Source organism: Pseudophryne corroboree, chromosome 7, assembly GCF_028390025.1.
Source record: "Pseudophryne corroboree isolate aPseCor3 chromosome 7, aPseCor3.hap2, whole genome shotgun sequence".
Taxonomy (NCBI): Eukaryota; Metazoa; Chordata; class Amphibia; order Anura; family Myobatrachidae; genus Pseudophryne; species Pseudophryne corroboree.
The window spans coordinates 232,279,421-232,295,819 of record NC_086450.1 but is presented as its reverse complement, the minus strand read 5'-3'; the positions used below and the strand labels follow the sequence as shown (position 1 = coordinate 232,295,819).

Below are 16,399 nucleotides of genomic sequence, written 5' to 3'. Positions count from 1 at the left end.
GGAGGAATTCAATTATTTTTGGGCCTAGCAGCTCCCGTCGACATTGACGGGAGCTATTTGTGCGGTGGATGTGAATTCCGCAGGTCCCCATTCTTTCTGCTCACTCCCTCCTGAGGTGGCGAGGGGGAGGAGAGCAAGCACAATAAAGACCCTTTCGAGCTCAGTCGCTCGCTGCTTTCGCCACAGGTTCTATTCCCACTCTGTGGGTGTCGTGGACACCCACAAATGGGAATAGTCCCTGTTGGTCGGCATGCCGACTGGCAGGATAGTCAGTGTTCGGGATGCCAGCGCCGGTCACATAACCACATCCCCCAAAAACAATTGAATTGCCCCTTAATAGGCTTCTGTTCATGATCAGGCGGAATTCATTTTTGTGGGTTTGTGATTCAGACAAAACAAAACTGTAATTTCAGACATCCTTGTTAAAAATAGTAACTGTTATAACACTGAATTTTAGAAACCATATATCTGCAAGATCCCGGGCTGTACAAAGAGGTACACGGACCCTAGCTCTCTGAGAAAGCATGTTAAGACTGTACATGGCCCCGAGGCGCACGTTACAAAGAAGCAACGTAATGATGTCATTCCCAGACCTGCTCCTAAAGAAAACAAGGACAGCGAAGCCAGTAACATGCTGTCTTCAGAACACACAGAGTCTAACGGAGCCCTTAGAGGCAGGGAGGACTGCTTCCAATCCAGGACTATCAAAACTGAGGACGGCATGGTAAGTAATCACTTTGAATTTGGGGTTTCTGTTACATATACTGTTGCAAACAGCTGCTTATAAACCTGCCATGTGCTGAACCTAGTAAGTTGAGATAAAATGTGTATCTACAGTTAGTCATTTCAGACGGTGTGAAGATTAGTGCATATGAGAATTGTACGAAATAAAGGTGTCCTCAGCAATAGTTTGCATAAACATTAAATTAGCAGAATTGAGCAGTGGAGGAACGGTTGTCTGTCAATGAATAAACTCATATCTGCCAGAAATGCAGAATTAATGTTATCCCGGGATTAATGTTTGGTAGATCAGAAATTACACACTAGGTTATTTTGCATTTATTTTTTACTGTATTTGATATTCATTGCACTTGATAATCTTTACATTATGTAGCCATAGCAGTAATGCTGAAAAACCGCAGGTTACATTTGGGTGCAAACTTGCTTATTTATTTATTTTGCATTCGGGATGTAAATTCTTTCATTGACCTCAAAGCATTTCATTTGAAGCAAAAGGCCTTTGGATAAACCAGAACCAATGCAACCCAAATCTAGGCAAGAAAATAACAGATGAGTAAACTGGCATTTGAAACCAAAGGTTCCATTGTCAGACCCGTTTACAAGTACAGGTTGAGTATCCCTTATCCAAAATGCTTGGGACCAGAGGTATTTTGGATATCGGATTTTTCCGTATTTTGGAATAATTGCATACCATAATGAGATATCATGGTGATGGGACCTAAATCTAAGCACAGAATGCATTTATGTGTCATATACACCTTATACACACAGCCTGAAGGTCATTTTAGCCAATATTTTTTATAACTTTGTGCATTAAACAAAGTGTGTCTACATTCACACAATTCATTTATGTTTCATATACACCTTATACACACAGTGTACATTGAGCCATCAAAAAACAAAGGTTTCACTATTTCACTCTCACTCGAAAAATTCTGTATTTCGGAATATTCCGTATTTCGGAATATTTGGATATGGGATACTCAACCTGTATTGTACTAGCTTTCAGAATTCTAGTAAGTGCATGTGAGTTAACAGTAGTGTGTATGAGGCCTTACTGAATCTACTAGATTGTATTTTTGCAGCTTTGTTTCTGTTGTGTATGGACAGTTGATAATAGTTATGGTGGTTTATGGGGAGCTTTGTGACACAGAGCTGACAATTTTGTTTAGTTCCTCTAAAGGACATTTGGGGTCATTCCGAGTTGTTCGCTCGCTAGCAGTTTTTAGCAGCCATGCAAACACTATGCCTCCTCCCACTGGGAGTGTATTTTAGCTCCGCAAAAGTGCGAACGAAAGGATCGCAGAGCGGCGGCAAAGTTTTTTTGTGCAGTTTTAGAGTAGCTCAATACCTACTCAGCGCTTGCGATGACTTCAGACTGTTCAGTTCCTGTTTTGACATTACAAACACGCCCTGCGTTCGCTCAGCCACGCCTGCATTTTTCCTGGCACGCCTGCATTTTTTCGAACACTCCCTGAAAACGGTCAGTTGACACCCAGAAACGCCCACTTCATGTCAATCACTTTGCGGCCAGCAGTGCGACTCAAATGCTTTGCTACACCTTGTGTGAAACTACATCGTTCGTTGTAATAGTACGTCGCACGTGCGCATTGCTACGCATGCGCAGAAGGGCCGTTTTTTTGCCTCATCCCTGCACAGCGAACGAATGCAGCTAGCGATCAACTCGGAATTACCACCATTGTGACGTAGAGCCGATATTCACTGTGGTCCTTGGTGAACACAACAACATAGAGCTGATGGCCCTCATTCCAAGTTGATCGCTCGCTAGCTGTTTTTAGCAGCCGTGCAAACACATAGTGCGTTTTCCCTACCACTCCCAGAAAACGGTCAGTTGACACCCATAAACGCCCTCTTTCTGTCAATCTTCTTGCAATCGGCTGTGTGAATGGATTCTTCATTAAATCCATAGCTCAGCTACGATCCGCATTGTACCCGTACGACGCGAGTGCGCATTGCGGTGCATACGTATTCGCAGTAGAGACCTGATCGCAGCGCAGCAAAAATCGGCAGCGTGCGATCAACTCGGAATAACCCCCGATAATCACTGCAGTTTTTGCTGAACATTGTGATTAGAGCTATAAAACATTGTGGTTCTTGGAAAACATTTTGAAGTAGAGCTGAGCCTCATAGTGGTTCTTGGAGAACATTATGAAAGGGCTGACAGTCATTTTGGTTCTTGAGAACATTGCGCCATAAAGCTGACAATCGCCTCAATTCTAGGAGAACAATGTTTTATAGAGCCAACAATCAATATGGTTTTGGGAGACTAGTGTGACATAGAACTAACAAATTACTGCAGTTCTTGGAGAACATTGTAACATACATGAATTACTTTGATTCTTGGATGACATTGTAACACAGAGCTGACAAACGTTGTGGTTCATGAAAACAATGGGCCTAATTCTGAATTAGGCCCAATGTGACATAGAACAGACAGTTATTGGGGTTCTTGAAATTTTGTGACCTAGAACTAACTGGTGATTAATGGGATTCTTGGACTATATTATAACATCATAGAACCAACAGTCATGTTCATGGAGAACATTATAACATAGAGGAGACAGTTATTTTGGTTCATGAAGAAAATTGTGATATAGAGATGACCATTAAAGTGGTTATCAAAGAACATTTTGAAGCTGACAATCATTGTGATTCTTGGAGAACATTGTAGTGTATGACTTTATATTGATCCTTAACTGCTAATAGTGACTTACATTACCCTTTTTGATAATGTCTTAATAATGTGTATTAATAAGATTTATTGCACTTTCAATCCTTTACTAACTGCTCATCTCATTCTTTCTGTCCCTCTAACACCTTCCTAAGGACAGGCCATATCAAGGTGAGAGGTGTGTCTACTGTACCCCATAGCTGTATGGGGGAGTGACTGGAGGGTCATGTTAATAATGTTTCATCCATACCAGTCTATATTATCCAAAATAAGCAACACATCACAGTAAGGTATATGTAATGCAGAATAAAAGTAAAGGTTTCTAGCACATAACAATGCTATGTTCTCTATAACTGTGGTTCTCTGCAAAAAAAAATAAGGCAACACGTATCAGTATCTAGTACTGGCAGAGATAGAAATATATATATATATATATATATATATATATATGTATATATGTGTGTGTGTGTGTGTGTGTGTGTGTGTGTGTGTGTGTGTGTGTGTGTGTGTGTGTGTAAAGAATGACATACACTTCTCTGAGTGAAACCTTTACTTATATTCTCAGCATGTCCCTTTCCCTGGACACTGCTCCCAGTCAGTTGTGTGTTGCTGATGTTCTCCAACTACACAAATAAACATGAGTATATTCTACATCTGTTACCTGACCACATACTCTCTCCCTCTCAGATGCAATACAGTCCTGGTGGGCAGTCGTCATGCAGCAGTGAGCCATCTCCACTTGGCAACGCCAACAACACTGATAGCGGAGTAGAATTAAACTTACATGGTGAAGGAGGCCTGGGAGACATCTTTGGTTTGGAGGACACTGGCCCTGTGGTGGACTCCACCGTCTCCTCTGGTAATGCAATGATCGGATTGCATCTCAGAAGACAAGGTGGCACCACAGTGCAGAGGCTGGAACAGCTTAAGAAAGAGAAACTGAAGACGTTAAAGGAATCTTGTTCATTCATGAATACAGCTCCACCCGCGAGGAACACCAAACTCCCAGCTATCCCCGGAAATGGTGTGTACTATAAGATAGGAGGTGGTTACTCAGATTTCGAGGGGTCAATCCAATTAGATGCAAGTTTCTTACACCCACAAGTAGCTTTGCAACAGCCGTCTTACGGCAGCTGTGAGCAAAACTGTGCGAGTGCAAGTCACAAGGGGGGCATGTCCCAATGCAGTTGCCAAAGTTTGCACACCATCGCAACGGCAGCTTTGCCCCCTTACATGTAGGGGCGAGTTAATTGAATTACCCCGAAAAATATTGTTACATTTTGTTGCATTTTTATGGGTACAGCAAATGATTAACTGTATTTTATTGTCTTTTAGGCTTTTTACTTGACAGCATTGGTGTCCCAAGCGGTGTGAATACAAACCCAAGAATCTCAGATCTCTCTTTGAATGATATCACCATGCTGAACCAGTTGAACGAGAGACGTGATAGTGCCACAAGCACAATCAGCTCTGCATACACAAGCCGCCGATCCTCAGGAATCTCCCCAAATTTCTCCAGCCGACGTTCAAGTGAAGCCTCACAGTTTAGCAGACGACAAAACAATGGGAGCTCTACAGATTCCTATGATCCTATTTCCACTGATGCATCTAGAAGGTCTAGTGATGCCAGCCAGTATAGTGGATTACCAACACTTCTGAATCTAACTCCCGCTCAACAGTATCGGTTAAAAGCCAAATATGCAGCAGCAACTGGTGGCCCACCTCCAACACCCCTCCCCAATATGGAGAAAATGAGCTTGAGAAACAAAATGTGTCTGCTGGATGGGCCAGACTTTTCCCTACCTGCTTTCAGACAGCCCCCTGGCCCAAGACGATGCAGTGATGGCTCTGGTAATACTACAGTACCAATGTATTCACATGAGATTCCTGGCCACAACATGAGACGTGCTAGTGACCCAGTCAGGACAACAGCAGGAATCGAAGGCCATCATCCAAGGGTTCAGCGTTTCTATAGCATGAACAGCATGAATACTCTGCATCCGCCACAGATTATGGAAAGAAGAAATGCAAGTCTTCAGCAGTACACTCGCTCAGATGGTAGCCTTCATAGACACATCTATTCACCGCGGCCACCCAGCATCAGTGAGAATGTCATCCTGGAAGGCATATCAGCTGATACGGACATTACTGGTGGAGATGATGACCTTGTACTGCCAGACGATGTGGTCCAGTATATTAAATCTCAAAATAGAGGAGCAGCAGACCATAACCCCACTTCTGATTTTAATAATCAACCTCCAAATTTCCAAAACAATATGAAAAATTACCATCAGTCAGCAATGGTTCAATGTAGGGCTGCTGGGCCTGACACAAGTAGGAACTTCCAAGCTATCGGAGAAACTATGGATACATCTGAGGTGCTGAAAAATAGCATGCCTGTGCAATGGAATGAAGTCAGTTCAGGTACTGTAGATGCCATCACTGATGTGCCAAAACAGTCTTTCAGCCAGGGGAATTTAGCAGTTGTACATCAGAAGCAAAACTTTGGCCAATGTCAAAACTTCATCCAACAGACATTCAAGTCTAATCCAAATAATTTGTCTTCAGCACAAGAGTTTGCGCAGAGAAATGTATGTGTTAATGGACAGAGATTTAATTATATACAGCAAAGGCAGCAGCAGGGGAATTTGTATCAAAATGCCATTTCTGATTTAAACCAACAGCAGAGTTATAACCAACACATGCCAAGAGTAGGTAATAAAGATCAGTGCCAGCTTTCAACATCCTCTAATGTGTTAGAAAAAGCTGGACTTCACATGCACTCTTCACAGAATAACACAATTAACAACCAATGCATGATGATGAACGGCAGTCGACAGGTGGTGCATGGAACAAACGCTCAGAACTATGCAAATAACTTTTATGTCAGTTGTGAGAACCTTCGACCACCAAACGCCTACACCAACCAGAGTTCCCAGAATACTTTCAGCTCTCAGCGCAGTGATATGGGGATGGCTGGACAGGTAGTGAATAATGTAATGCTTCAGCCAAGACCTCCACTTGGACCACATCTCCCTAACAGGCAAACAAGTTTACAATCGGGGCATCCTCTCACTTGTATGAGGAGCCCACACTTGGTGAGTGAGCATAGTCCATGTCAACAGACAGCAGAGGCAACCCCGAAGAGAACAAGTGAGGAAGCTGAGCCAAAGCAATGCATGAATGCTAAAGAAAATGGTCTACTCTATTATTCTGGCCAAATACACATGTATGAACAGAATGCCAATTTTAATGTGGGTATGGACTGTACAGCTAGACAGGTTCCCACCATGCCATCCTCAGGTGTCAACCAGGTAACAAGCACTGTGGACTCGCAAGGCCTGGAACACCCACCTGCTGTAGTTTTTGATGCTATGTTGGATGATGGAGACCACTCTAGTCTCATGTCGGGAACCCTAAGCCCTGGTCTTCTGCATAACTTCTCCCAAAACTCTTCTCGCCTCACAACTCCTAGAAACTCTTTGACTTTTCCTTCTATCCCAGCCGGCATAAGCAACATGGCCATAGGTGATATGAGCTCCATGCTTACAACATTGGCAGAAGAAAGTAAATTTCTTAACCTCATGTCTTAACAAGAAGCACAAGTCACAAAGGCAATTCATTGTGGGTTCTTATAGTTTGTATATAGTTGGGAATTGTCCCTAGTGGATAGGACAATATCCATTATATTGTTATGACTGCATTACAGGACCATATGACTTGTCAAGTGCATAAAACGGATCCGAGCTGTCTGTCTAGTTGTAGATTGCTGACTCCGAGAAATATATCCTGCAGAAAATAATAATATTGCTACATACTGTATACCAATTTCTAGAGACATCTTCTAGACATCCATAATGGGTCACTAATTTATATTTTAATTTTCGGATGTTCACTTTCTCAATTGCCCACATCCTTTCCCTGATCCAAAAGGATGTGGGCAAAAAAAAACTTTTAAAAAGTGTTTTGCGACTTCTGGTGCACAGGCGAATGGTCTATCCTTTAACACAGTTTTGAAGGGGCTCACAGATTAGGTTTTAACCTCAAACCGCTGCTGTAATAAGCAATAGGAAGTCTTAACATTACTGTATACAGTCAGATAACGGGAAAACTGCTGTTTATCAGTGCACATAACATTGCCAACAAAGCCTCAATGTTATTTACAACTGTTTGTAATTACTCAGTACATGGATTTTATCACCTTTATGAAGCATGGAATTTTATGTTTATATGTTGTGCCAACTCACTCACATGTCATGAAAAGCCATATTGTATGTTGTAGTGGGGAAATTCTTTGTGAACATTCAGCTGTTTCTCAGAGGTATGATTTATGCTCCACCCACTTCCTGTATGGCCACACTTATATCGTTTCTCTTTTAACCTCAAACTGCTGAGCAAATTGCATAGTATTATGACTGTATTTTCTGCACTCAGAGGTCTAGGTTTACAGAAACAAGAGGTATATTTTTTGTGACCTGTCTTCAGTATTTAAAGGGAAACTGTATTTATGAATATTATTGTGAAAGGCTAAGTTAGGGCAAACATTGGAAATAAGTGTATGGAAAAACTTTACCCCTGATGGAGAGGATTGGTAGGAATTGCTGCTTTTTGCTGAGAGCTTCTCATGTGTTGTGAAAGCAACAACGTTTATGAAGCTTAGTGGATGATGTCCCCTTTTTAGAGCCCTTATAAAATGAAGGCAGCTACATGGTAACAGCTTTAGGAATCTTTGTAGGCCAAGTGGTCCATTTGTATAGCAGAACAGTGCCATATGTAATGTTTATTTACTGCATGAAACACAGATGGAAAGAGGATGTAGTTCACAAAGGAAAGGAGAGAGAGAAGCAATTCATATTGAATAATAGTGCGTGCAGGTCTTCACCCTACCCCAACTCTCAGGCAATGTGGAAGAAAGCCTCGGAAACACTCCACTCCATATTTGTTTTAATACATAGGCCCTATAGTGCTTTATTACATGTTAATGTATGTGATGTTTTGTATTTGAAATAATAGATTCTGTCCGCCGGTATTTAGCCGCCTGTTTGGGATTCTGAACGCCAGGATCCCGACAGGTGGTATATAACCGCATACCGTGAATAGTAGTCTATAATCTAAACATGAATGGAACCATCTTTTCCGGCCACTCTTCTGTATGGTTTGTGTTCTCTGGGACAAATCTGAGTGCACAATGGTTGAGATGCAACAAGCGTATTATTATGGGATGTTGTGCTTTGTTTGCATCTACAGCATGTCGTAGTGTACATGTTTGCTGCAGGGGGCGATTGCTTCCATTGATGGGAGGTATTAGTAACAAATGCCTTCATGCGGAGGAGGTGCACCTTGTATTGCAGAGTAACAGGTGTGCATTCATTGGCATTCTGAAGGGGATACTGAATTTTGCATCAGGTCTGAGCTGGTAAAGGTCTGGTTTCGTCTTGCATTTAACTGGATGCATTTTGCAACCTGTTGTTGCACTGGTAAAAATCACCTTTTTAGACACACTAAAATCATACAAGTAATAAAGGTAGCCCCAATGTTATACTGAGTATTAACTTAAGCCATAACTAACTGTAAACTTGCAGTATTTTAGCAAATAAGCAGAAGACTGTCATCTATTGAAAGGGGACGATATACAGATGTAGCAAATTGGACTTTGATTTAAAGTTTCCAGTTTTGCAGAGTCTGCACTTTAGGTGTTTATGCCTTGGTGCTGATCTGATGTGCGGAGGTGTCACCCGAAACCACACAATAGGCACACCTGAGCTGATGATTTGGGGGGCATCTGTGCAAAACCAAAGTGGTTTGAGGTGTGTATACAGTGTGCTTTCAAATAATGTCCTTTTAATAAATACCTTCTGCACAATATAGTAAGTACCAATCGCAGCCATGCACATGCCATCCTCAGAAATGGCAGCTTTGCAGAAGCCTAAAGGCGTCTTGTATAGCTGAATTCTCAGTCACCTACATACTTGGAGCTGGCATTAGTAACAGATTTTGATAACAGATCTTACACAATCCATAAGGAGCACTATGAGAAAGCGGCAGTACTACTTTCTTGTTGTTTATTTTCATCTCTTATTTCTTTCCCTCTGTGATACGTTTAACAGTTATCAGTTGAAAGCTATTTTTTTCATCCTACTGCACAACATAAAAATTATTTTGTGTTTAATCCACAAGTTTGTGGATTCAACATGTGTAAATATCCTAGTGGGTACAGTAATATCTGACCAGCGTTAAAGTCCCCTCAAACATGATCACTCTTTATGGCACTTAGTGCAAATAACACTTGCAGCCAATGATAAGGTTTAGGTAAAACGCGTGTGCTGATCTCATAGTACAATAGAAATAAAATGTCTTCCAGTTCTACTGTACCTTCACGTTAACTTTTATGCTTTTAAGCGTACGTGTAAAACACTGACTGTTCTGGTACTTTATAAGCTACACATTTGATATTTTACTTTGCTGTAAAATGCACAACTTCCTCATGATTGTGGCCATGTATCATTATCAGATGTATTTTAGGGGGAGGTCAGAGGGCATTTGTGATTAGCCTCAGAACTTTTGTGTTCTGGAATTGTCCCTTTTTTATTATTGACCAACTAAATATAAATATTCATCCTATTCTGTAGGATGAACCTATAATGAGTGAGCTGTCTTAAGCAATAAGTGTTGGAGGGTAGCTAAAATGAAAAATTCAAGAAATCTAGTACCAAATTCTCAATACAAACATCTAAATTTGTGTTATTTATTGCTTGATATATATCTAATAATGAATACTTTTAAAGTGAATATCACTTCTACTGTATACAATGAGGTTGTGTAAGGGGGTTGAATACGAAATCCTGTCAGTTGGGATCCCGACAATCAGAATACTGTCAGAATCCTGATGGATCCCACAGCATTACCCTAACCTCCCCCACCCTCACAGCCTAACCCTAAACCTTGCCTTGTGCATAACCCTAACCCCTAGGTCAGTACTTCCTCATCTGTTGGGATTCTGACCATTTGGATCCCGCTGTCATGACTACATCCCATGCTAAGGATAGGTAGATGCCGTCTCATCATTGGTGTACTAGATGCATTTTCCCATTTATCTTATGTTTGTTAGGACTTTATAACTTGACAGTTATTGAGGAAGTGTATTAATAATGAGAAAAGTTTCACCATAACCGAAATTAGACAAAGTGCTGCGGTGGGTAGGGGGTCTGCTTGCAGTGATGGAACAGATGCATTGGCTCCAGAGCAGACTGTCCCTAGATATCATTAAATCTTGGCAGCTATAAAAATGGGGATAGGACTAATGGGCCCTACACACAGCGCGATCCCCCGCCGAGCTGCCCGACGGCGGATACGGGCGACCTGGCGGTGGGGGGGGGAGTGACGTTTCTTCACTTCCCCCGTCACCCGGCTCCATAGCAGTGCAGGCAAATATGGACGATCTCATCCATATTGGCCTGCATGCACAAGCAACGGGGCACCAGCGATGAACGAGCCCGGGGCCGCGCATCGTTCATCGCTGGTGCCTCCATACTGAAAGATATGAACGGTATCTCGTTCATTAATGAACGAGAGTGTTCATATCTTGCAGTATTATCTGCCAGTGTGTAGGGCCCATAAGTTTCTGCACAGGAGCTGAACATACCAGTTGTTACATAATTATGTTTACTGTAGAAACATAACCATGACAAATTAGCTGCAAGTTGATTAAGTTAGCATTCAGTACTTTCTACAGTAGCTACAAGTATCCCCTACAGTGGCAGGATGGTACTATATCTATACCCAACATTGGCAGGATGATACAATAATTATGCCTCTCATTGGAAGGATAGTTATAGTACCATACTACCAATGCAGGGGATAGTTATAGGACCATCCTAACAATGCAGGGGATAGTTATAGTACCATACTACCAATGCAGGGGATAGTTATAGGACCATACTACCAATGCAGGGGATAGTTATAGTACCATCCTACCAATGCAGGGGATAGTTACAGTACCATACTACCAATGCAGGGGATAGTTACAGTACCATCCTACCAATGCAGGGGATAGTTACAGTACCATCCTACCAATGCAGGGGATAGTTATAGTACCATCCTACCTATGCAGGGGATAGTTACAGTACCATACTACCAATGCAGGGGATAGTTACAGTACCATCCTACCAATGCAGGGGATAGTTACAGTACCATCCTACCAATGCAGGGGATAGTTATAGGACCATCCTAACAATGCAGGGGATAGTTATAGTACCATACTGCCAATGCAGGGGATAGTTATAGTACCATACTACCAATGCAGGGGATAGTTATAGTACCATCCTACCAATGCAGGGGATAGTTACAGTACCATACTACCAGTGAAAGGGATAGTTACAGTACCATCCTACCAATGCAGGGGATAGTTATAGTACCATCCTACCAATGCAGGGGTTAGTTACAGGACCATACTACCAATTAAAGGGATAGTTATAGTACCATACTACCAATGCAGGGGATAGTTATAGTACCATAACTATACTCCCTACATTGGCAGGATGATATAACAACTATACTCCCTACATTGACAGGATTATATAATAACTATACTCCCTACATTGGGAGGATGGTATAACAACTATAGTCCCTACATTGACAGGATGATATAATAACTATACTCCCTACATTGGCAGGATGGTATAACAACTATACTCCCTACATTACCAGAATGGTATAACAACTATATTCCCTACATTGGCAGGATGGTATAACAACTATACTCCCTACATTGACAGGATGATATAACAACTATACTCCCTACATTGACAGGATGATATAACAACTATACTCCCTACATTGACAGGATGGTATAACAACTATATTCCCTACATTGACAGGATGATATAACAACTATACTCCCTACATTGGCAAGATGGTATAATTAATAACTATACTCCCTACATTGACAGGATGGTATAATAACTATACTCCCTACATTGACAGGATGGTATAATAACTATACTCCCTACATTGACAGGATGGTATAACAACTATACTCCCTACATTGACAGGATGGTATAATAACTATACTCCCTACATTGGCAAGATAGTATTATAACTATACTCCCTACATTGGCAGGATGGTATAACAACTATACTCCCTACATTGGCAGGATGATACAATAATTATCCCCTTCATTGACAGGATGGTATAACAACTATACTCCCTACATTGGCAGGATGGTATAATAACTATACTCCCTACATTGGCAGGATGGTATAACAACTATACTCCCTACATTGGCAGGATGTATAATAACTATACTCCCTACATTGGCAAGATGGTATAATAACTATACTCCCTACATTGACAGGATGGTATAACAACTATACTCCCTACATTGGCAGGATGGTATAACAACTATACTCCCTACATTGGCAGGATGGTATAACAACTATACTCCCTACATTGGCAAGATGTATAATAACTATACTCCCTACATTGGCAAGATGGTATAATAACTATACTCCCTACATTGGCAGGATGGTATAACAACTATACTCCCTACATTGGCAGGATGGTATAACAACTATACTCCCTACATTGGCAAGATGTATAATAACTATACTCCCTACATTGGCAAGATGGTATAATAACTATACTCCCTACATTGGCAAGATGTATAATAACTATACTCCCTACATTGGCAAGATGGTATAATAACTATACTCCCTACATTGGCAGGATGGTATAGCAACTATAGTCCCTATATTCGCAGGATGGTATGACAACTATACTCCCTACATTGGGAGGATGGTATAACAACTATAGTCCCTACATTGGCAGGATGGTATAACAACTATACTCCCTACATTGGCAGGATGGTATAATAACTATACTCCCTACATTGACAGGATGGTATAACAACTATACCCCCTACATTGGCAGGATGGTATGATAACTATACTCCCTACATTGAGAGGATGGTATAACAACTATAGTCCCTACATTGGCAGGATGGTATGATAACTATACTCCCTACATTGGCAGGATGGTATAACAACTATACTCCCTACATTGGCAGGATGGTATAACAACTATACTCCCTACATTGGCAGGATGGTATAATAACTATACTCCCTACATTGGCAGGATGGTATAACAACTATACTCCCTACATTGGCAGGATGATACAATAATTATCCCCTTCATTGACAGGATGGTATAACAACTATACTCCCTACATTGGCAGGATGGTATAATAACTATACTCCCTACATTGGCAGGATGATACAATAATTATCCCCTTCATTGACAGGATGGTATAACAACTATACTCCCTACATTGGCAGGATGGTATAATAACTATACTCCCTACATTGGCAGGATGGTATAACAACTATACTCCCTACATTGGCAGGATGGTATAACAACTATACTCCCTACATTGGCAGGATGGTATAACAACTATACTCCCTACATTGACAGGATGAAATAATAAATATACTCCCTACATTGGGAGGATGGTATAACAACTATACTGCCTACATTGACAGGATGATATAATTGCTATACTCCCTATATTGGCAGGATGGTATAATAACCATACTCCCTACATTGACAGGATGGTATAGCAACTATACTCCCTACATTGGCAAGATGGTATAATAACTATACTCCCTACATTGGCAGGATGATATAATAACTATACTCCTTACATTGGCAGGATGGTATAACAACTATACTCCGTACATTGACAGGATGATATAATAACTATACTCCCTACATTGGCAAGATAGTATTATAACTATACTCCCTACATTGGCAGGATGATATAATAACTATACTCCCTACATTGGCAGGATGATATAACAACTATACTCCCTACATTGGCAGGATGGTATAATAACTATACTCCCTACATTGGCAGGATGGTATAATAACTATACTCCCTACATTGACAAGATGATATAACAACTATACTCCCTACATTGACAGAATGGTAGAACAACTATACTCCCTACATTGGCAGGCTGGTACAATAACTATACTCCCTACATTGGCAGGATGGTACAATAACTATACTCCCTACATTGGCAGGATGGTATAATAACTATACTCACATTGGCAGGATGGTACAATACCTATCCCCTGCATCTCCAGGATGATACAATATCCACTACTATGGCAGGATGTCACAATAACGATCTACTACATTGGCAGGATGGTACTGTAAGTATCTCCTCATATGGTACATTATGTTTCTCATATAATAGCAGAATGAAGCAATAATATTAACCTGTATTAGCTATATAGTACTGAAAGTGTCCTCTTTGAGTCTTTATATTGGCTATATGGTACAAGTATATGTATCCTGTTAAGCCAGGGGAGACATTTGTCAGGTACATTTTGTTTATGCTTTTTTATATCAACTAAAGTATTTCTGGATTCATTCCAAGTTTGTACATAATCTGTATATAGCTTCTGTTACTTAGGTGATCACTCCATGCAGTATCTTATGAAACTTGATGCATTTTTTTTTTACATTTTAAGAACTCAGCTGTAAATACACCTTTTGTATATTAAAACTACTTTTTACATTTGTTTTTGTGTTGATATTGTTGTTTGTGCAATTGGGTTCAGATGCTACAGTATATTATTAGGATTCTTCTTTATTTATAAAGGTCCAATAGATTACGAACCGTGACACAGACAATCTTTAGCCAACAAATCTTTCTCTAACGTCCTAGTGGATACTGAGGTTCTGTGTTTTAGTACGATGGGGTATAGATTGGGTCCACTGGAGCCTGGCACTTTAAAACCTTTAGTGTGTGTATGTGTGTGCTGGCTCCTCCCCTCTCTGCCCCTCCTACCAGACTCAGTTTAGAAAAATGTGCCCAAGGAGCTGGGTGCATTTCTCTAGAGCTCTAGAGAGTTTCCTTTATTTTTTTTATTTGAGTTAGTTATTTTCAGTTAGCCCTGGTTGGCAACCAGTCTACCTGATCGTGGGACTAAAGGGTCCTACTCACTGGCCGACCCGCCGCCGAGCTACCCGACGGCGGATACGGCCGACCCGGCGGCGGGGGGGCAGTGACGGGGGGAGTGAAGTTTCTTCACTCCCCCCGTCACGCGGCTGCATTGAAGTGCAGGCAAATATGGACGAGATCGTCCATATTGGCCTGCATGCACAGCCGACGGGAGACCAGCGATGAACGAGCGCGGGGCCGCGCATCGTTCATCGCAGGAGTCTCCACACTGAAAGATATGAACCAGTTCATATCTTTCAAAAAATCGGCCAGTGTGTAGGGCCCTTATGAGGGAGGACCGAACCAACCTCCTGAGGTTTAATGGTTCGTAATCCCAGCTGACAGGACACTGTGCTCCTGAGGTGCTGATCACACATCGTTAGTATGTGTGCCCATGCTGGTAGCTTGCCGGCACCCTCTAACAGATGCCGAAGTTTAAGGTGCGGTGAGTGTTACACCGGGGTCCCGGTTACCGGGTCCCCAGTACAGATGATGGCAGGTCGCACGGCGGTCACGAGCTGCGGTGCCCACCGCAGACAGAACTGGCTCTCAGCAGTGCTCACAGTCAGGAAATGCTTTGTGTGCACTGTCAGATTTTTAGTGTGTATAATGGAGCCAGTTTAAATAATTCATATCACAGGGACCGCGCGCGAGTGCAAGGGGGCGGGAAGGCGCAATTTCCTGCTGCTGCGGATCAAGGTTGCATGTACCCTGCTCCTCCAGAGACCCATGCAGTTACAGATTTCTGTCCTGGTACCAGGGGATCATAGCAGGGGGGGAGCTCTCCAGCGGCAGCGCCACTGCACTTGTATTAGATATACACTTACATTCACACATTGTGGCTGTGTTTGTGTGCTGGTCTTGGTTTCCTCAGTGTTACTCCATGGGCTCTTTAGGGTCTGTGTGGAGGCGTTTTCACTGAGCTGCGCTGTATTTTCACATGTATCAATATGTCTGTGG

General features: G+C 41.8%; 1 protein-coding gene across 1 annotated transcript in view; it reads left to right on the top strand.

Annotated features, from left to right (window-relative positions):
• Positions 1 to 14,981, top strand: part of GLI2 (GLI family zinc finger 2) — a 315,208-nt gene extending 300,227 nt beyond the window's left edge. The window contains exons 12-14 of the mRNA XM_063934031.1: positions 458 to 724; positions 4,121 to 4,457; positions 4,769 to 14,981. Of these exons, the coding sequence (XP_063790101.1) occupies positions 458 to 724; positions 4,121 to 4,457; positions 4,769 to 7,026 (2,862 nt within the window). The 3' untranslated portion in view covers positions 7,027 to 14,981. The remainder of the gene's footprint in view (positions 1 to 457; positions 725 to 4,120; positions 4,458 to 4,768) is intronic.
• The last annotated feature ends 1,418 nt before the right edge of the window (positions 14,982 to 16,399 follow it).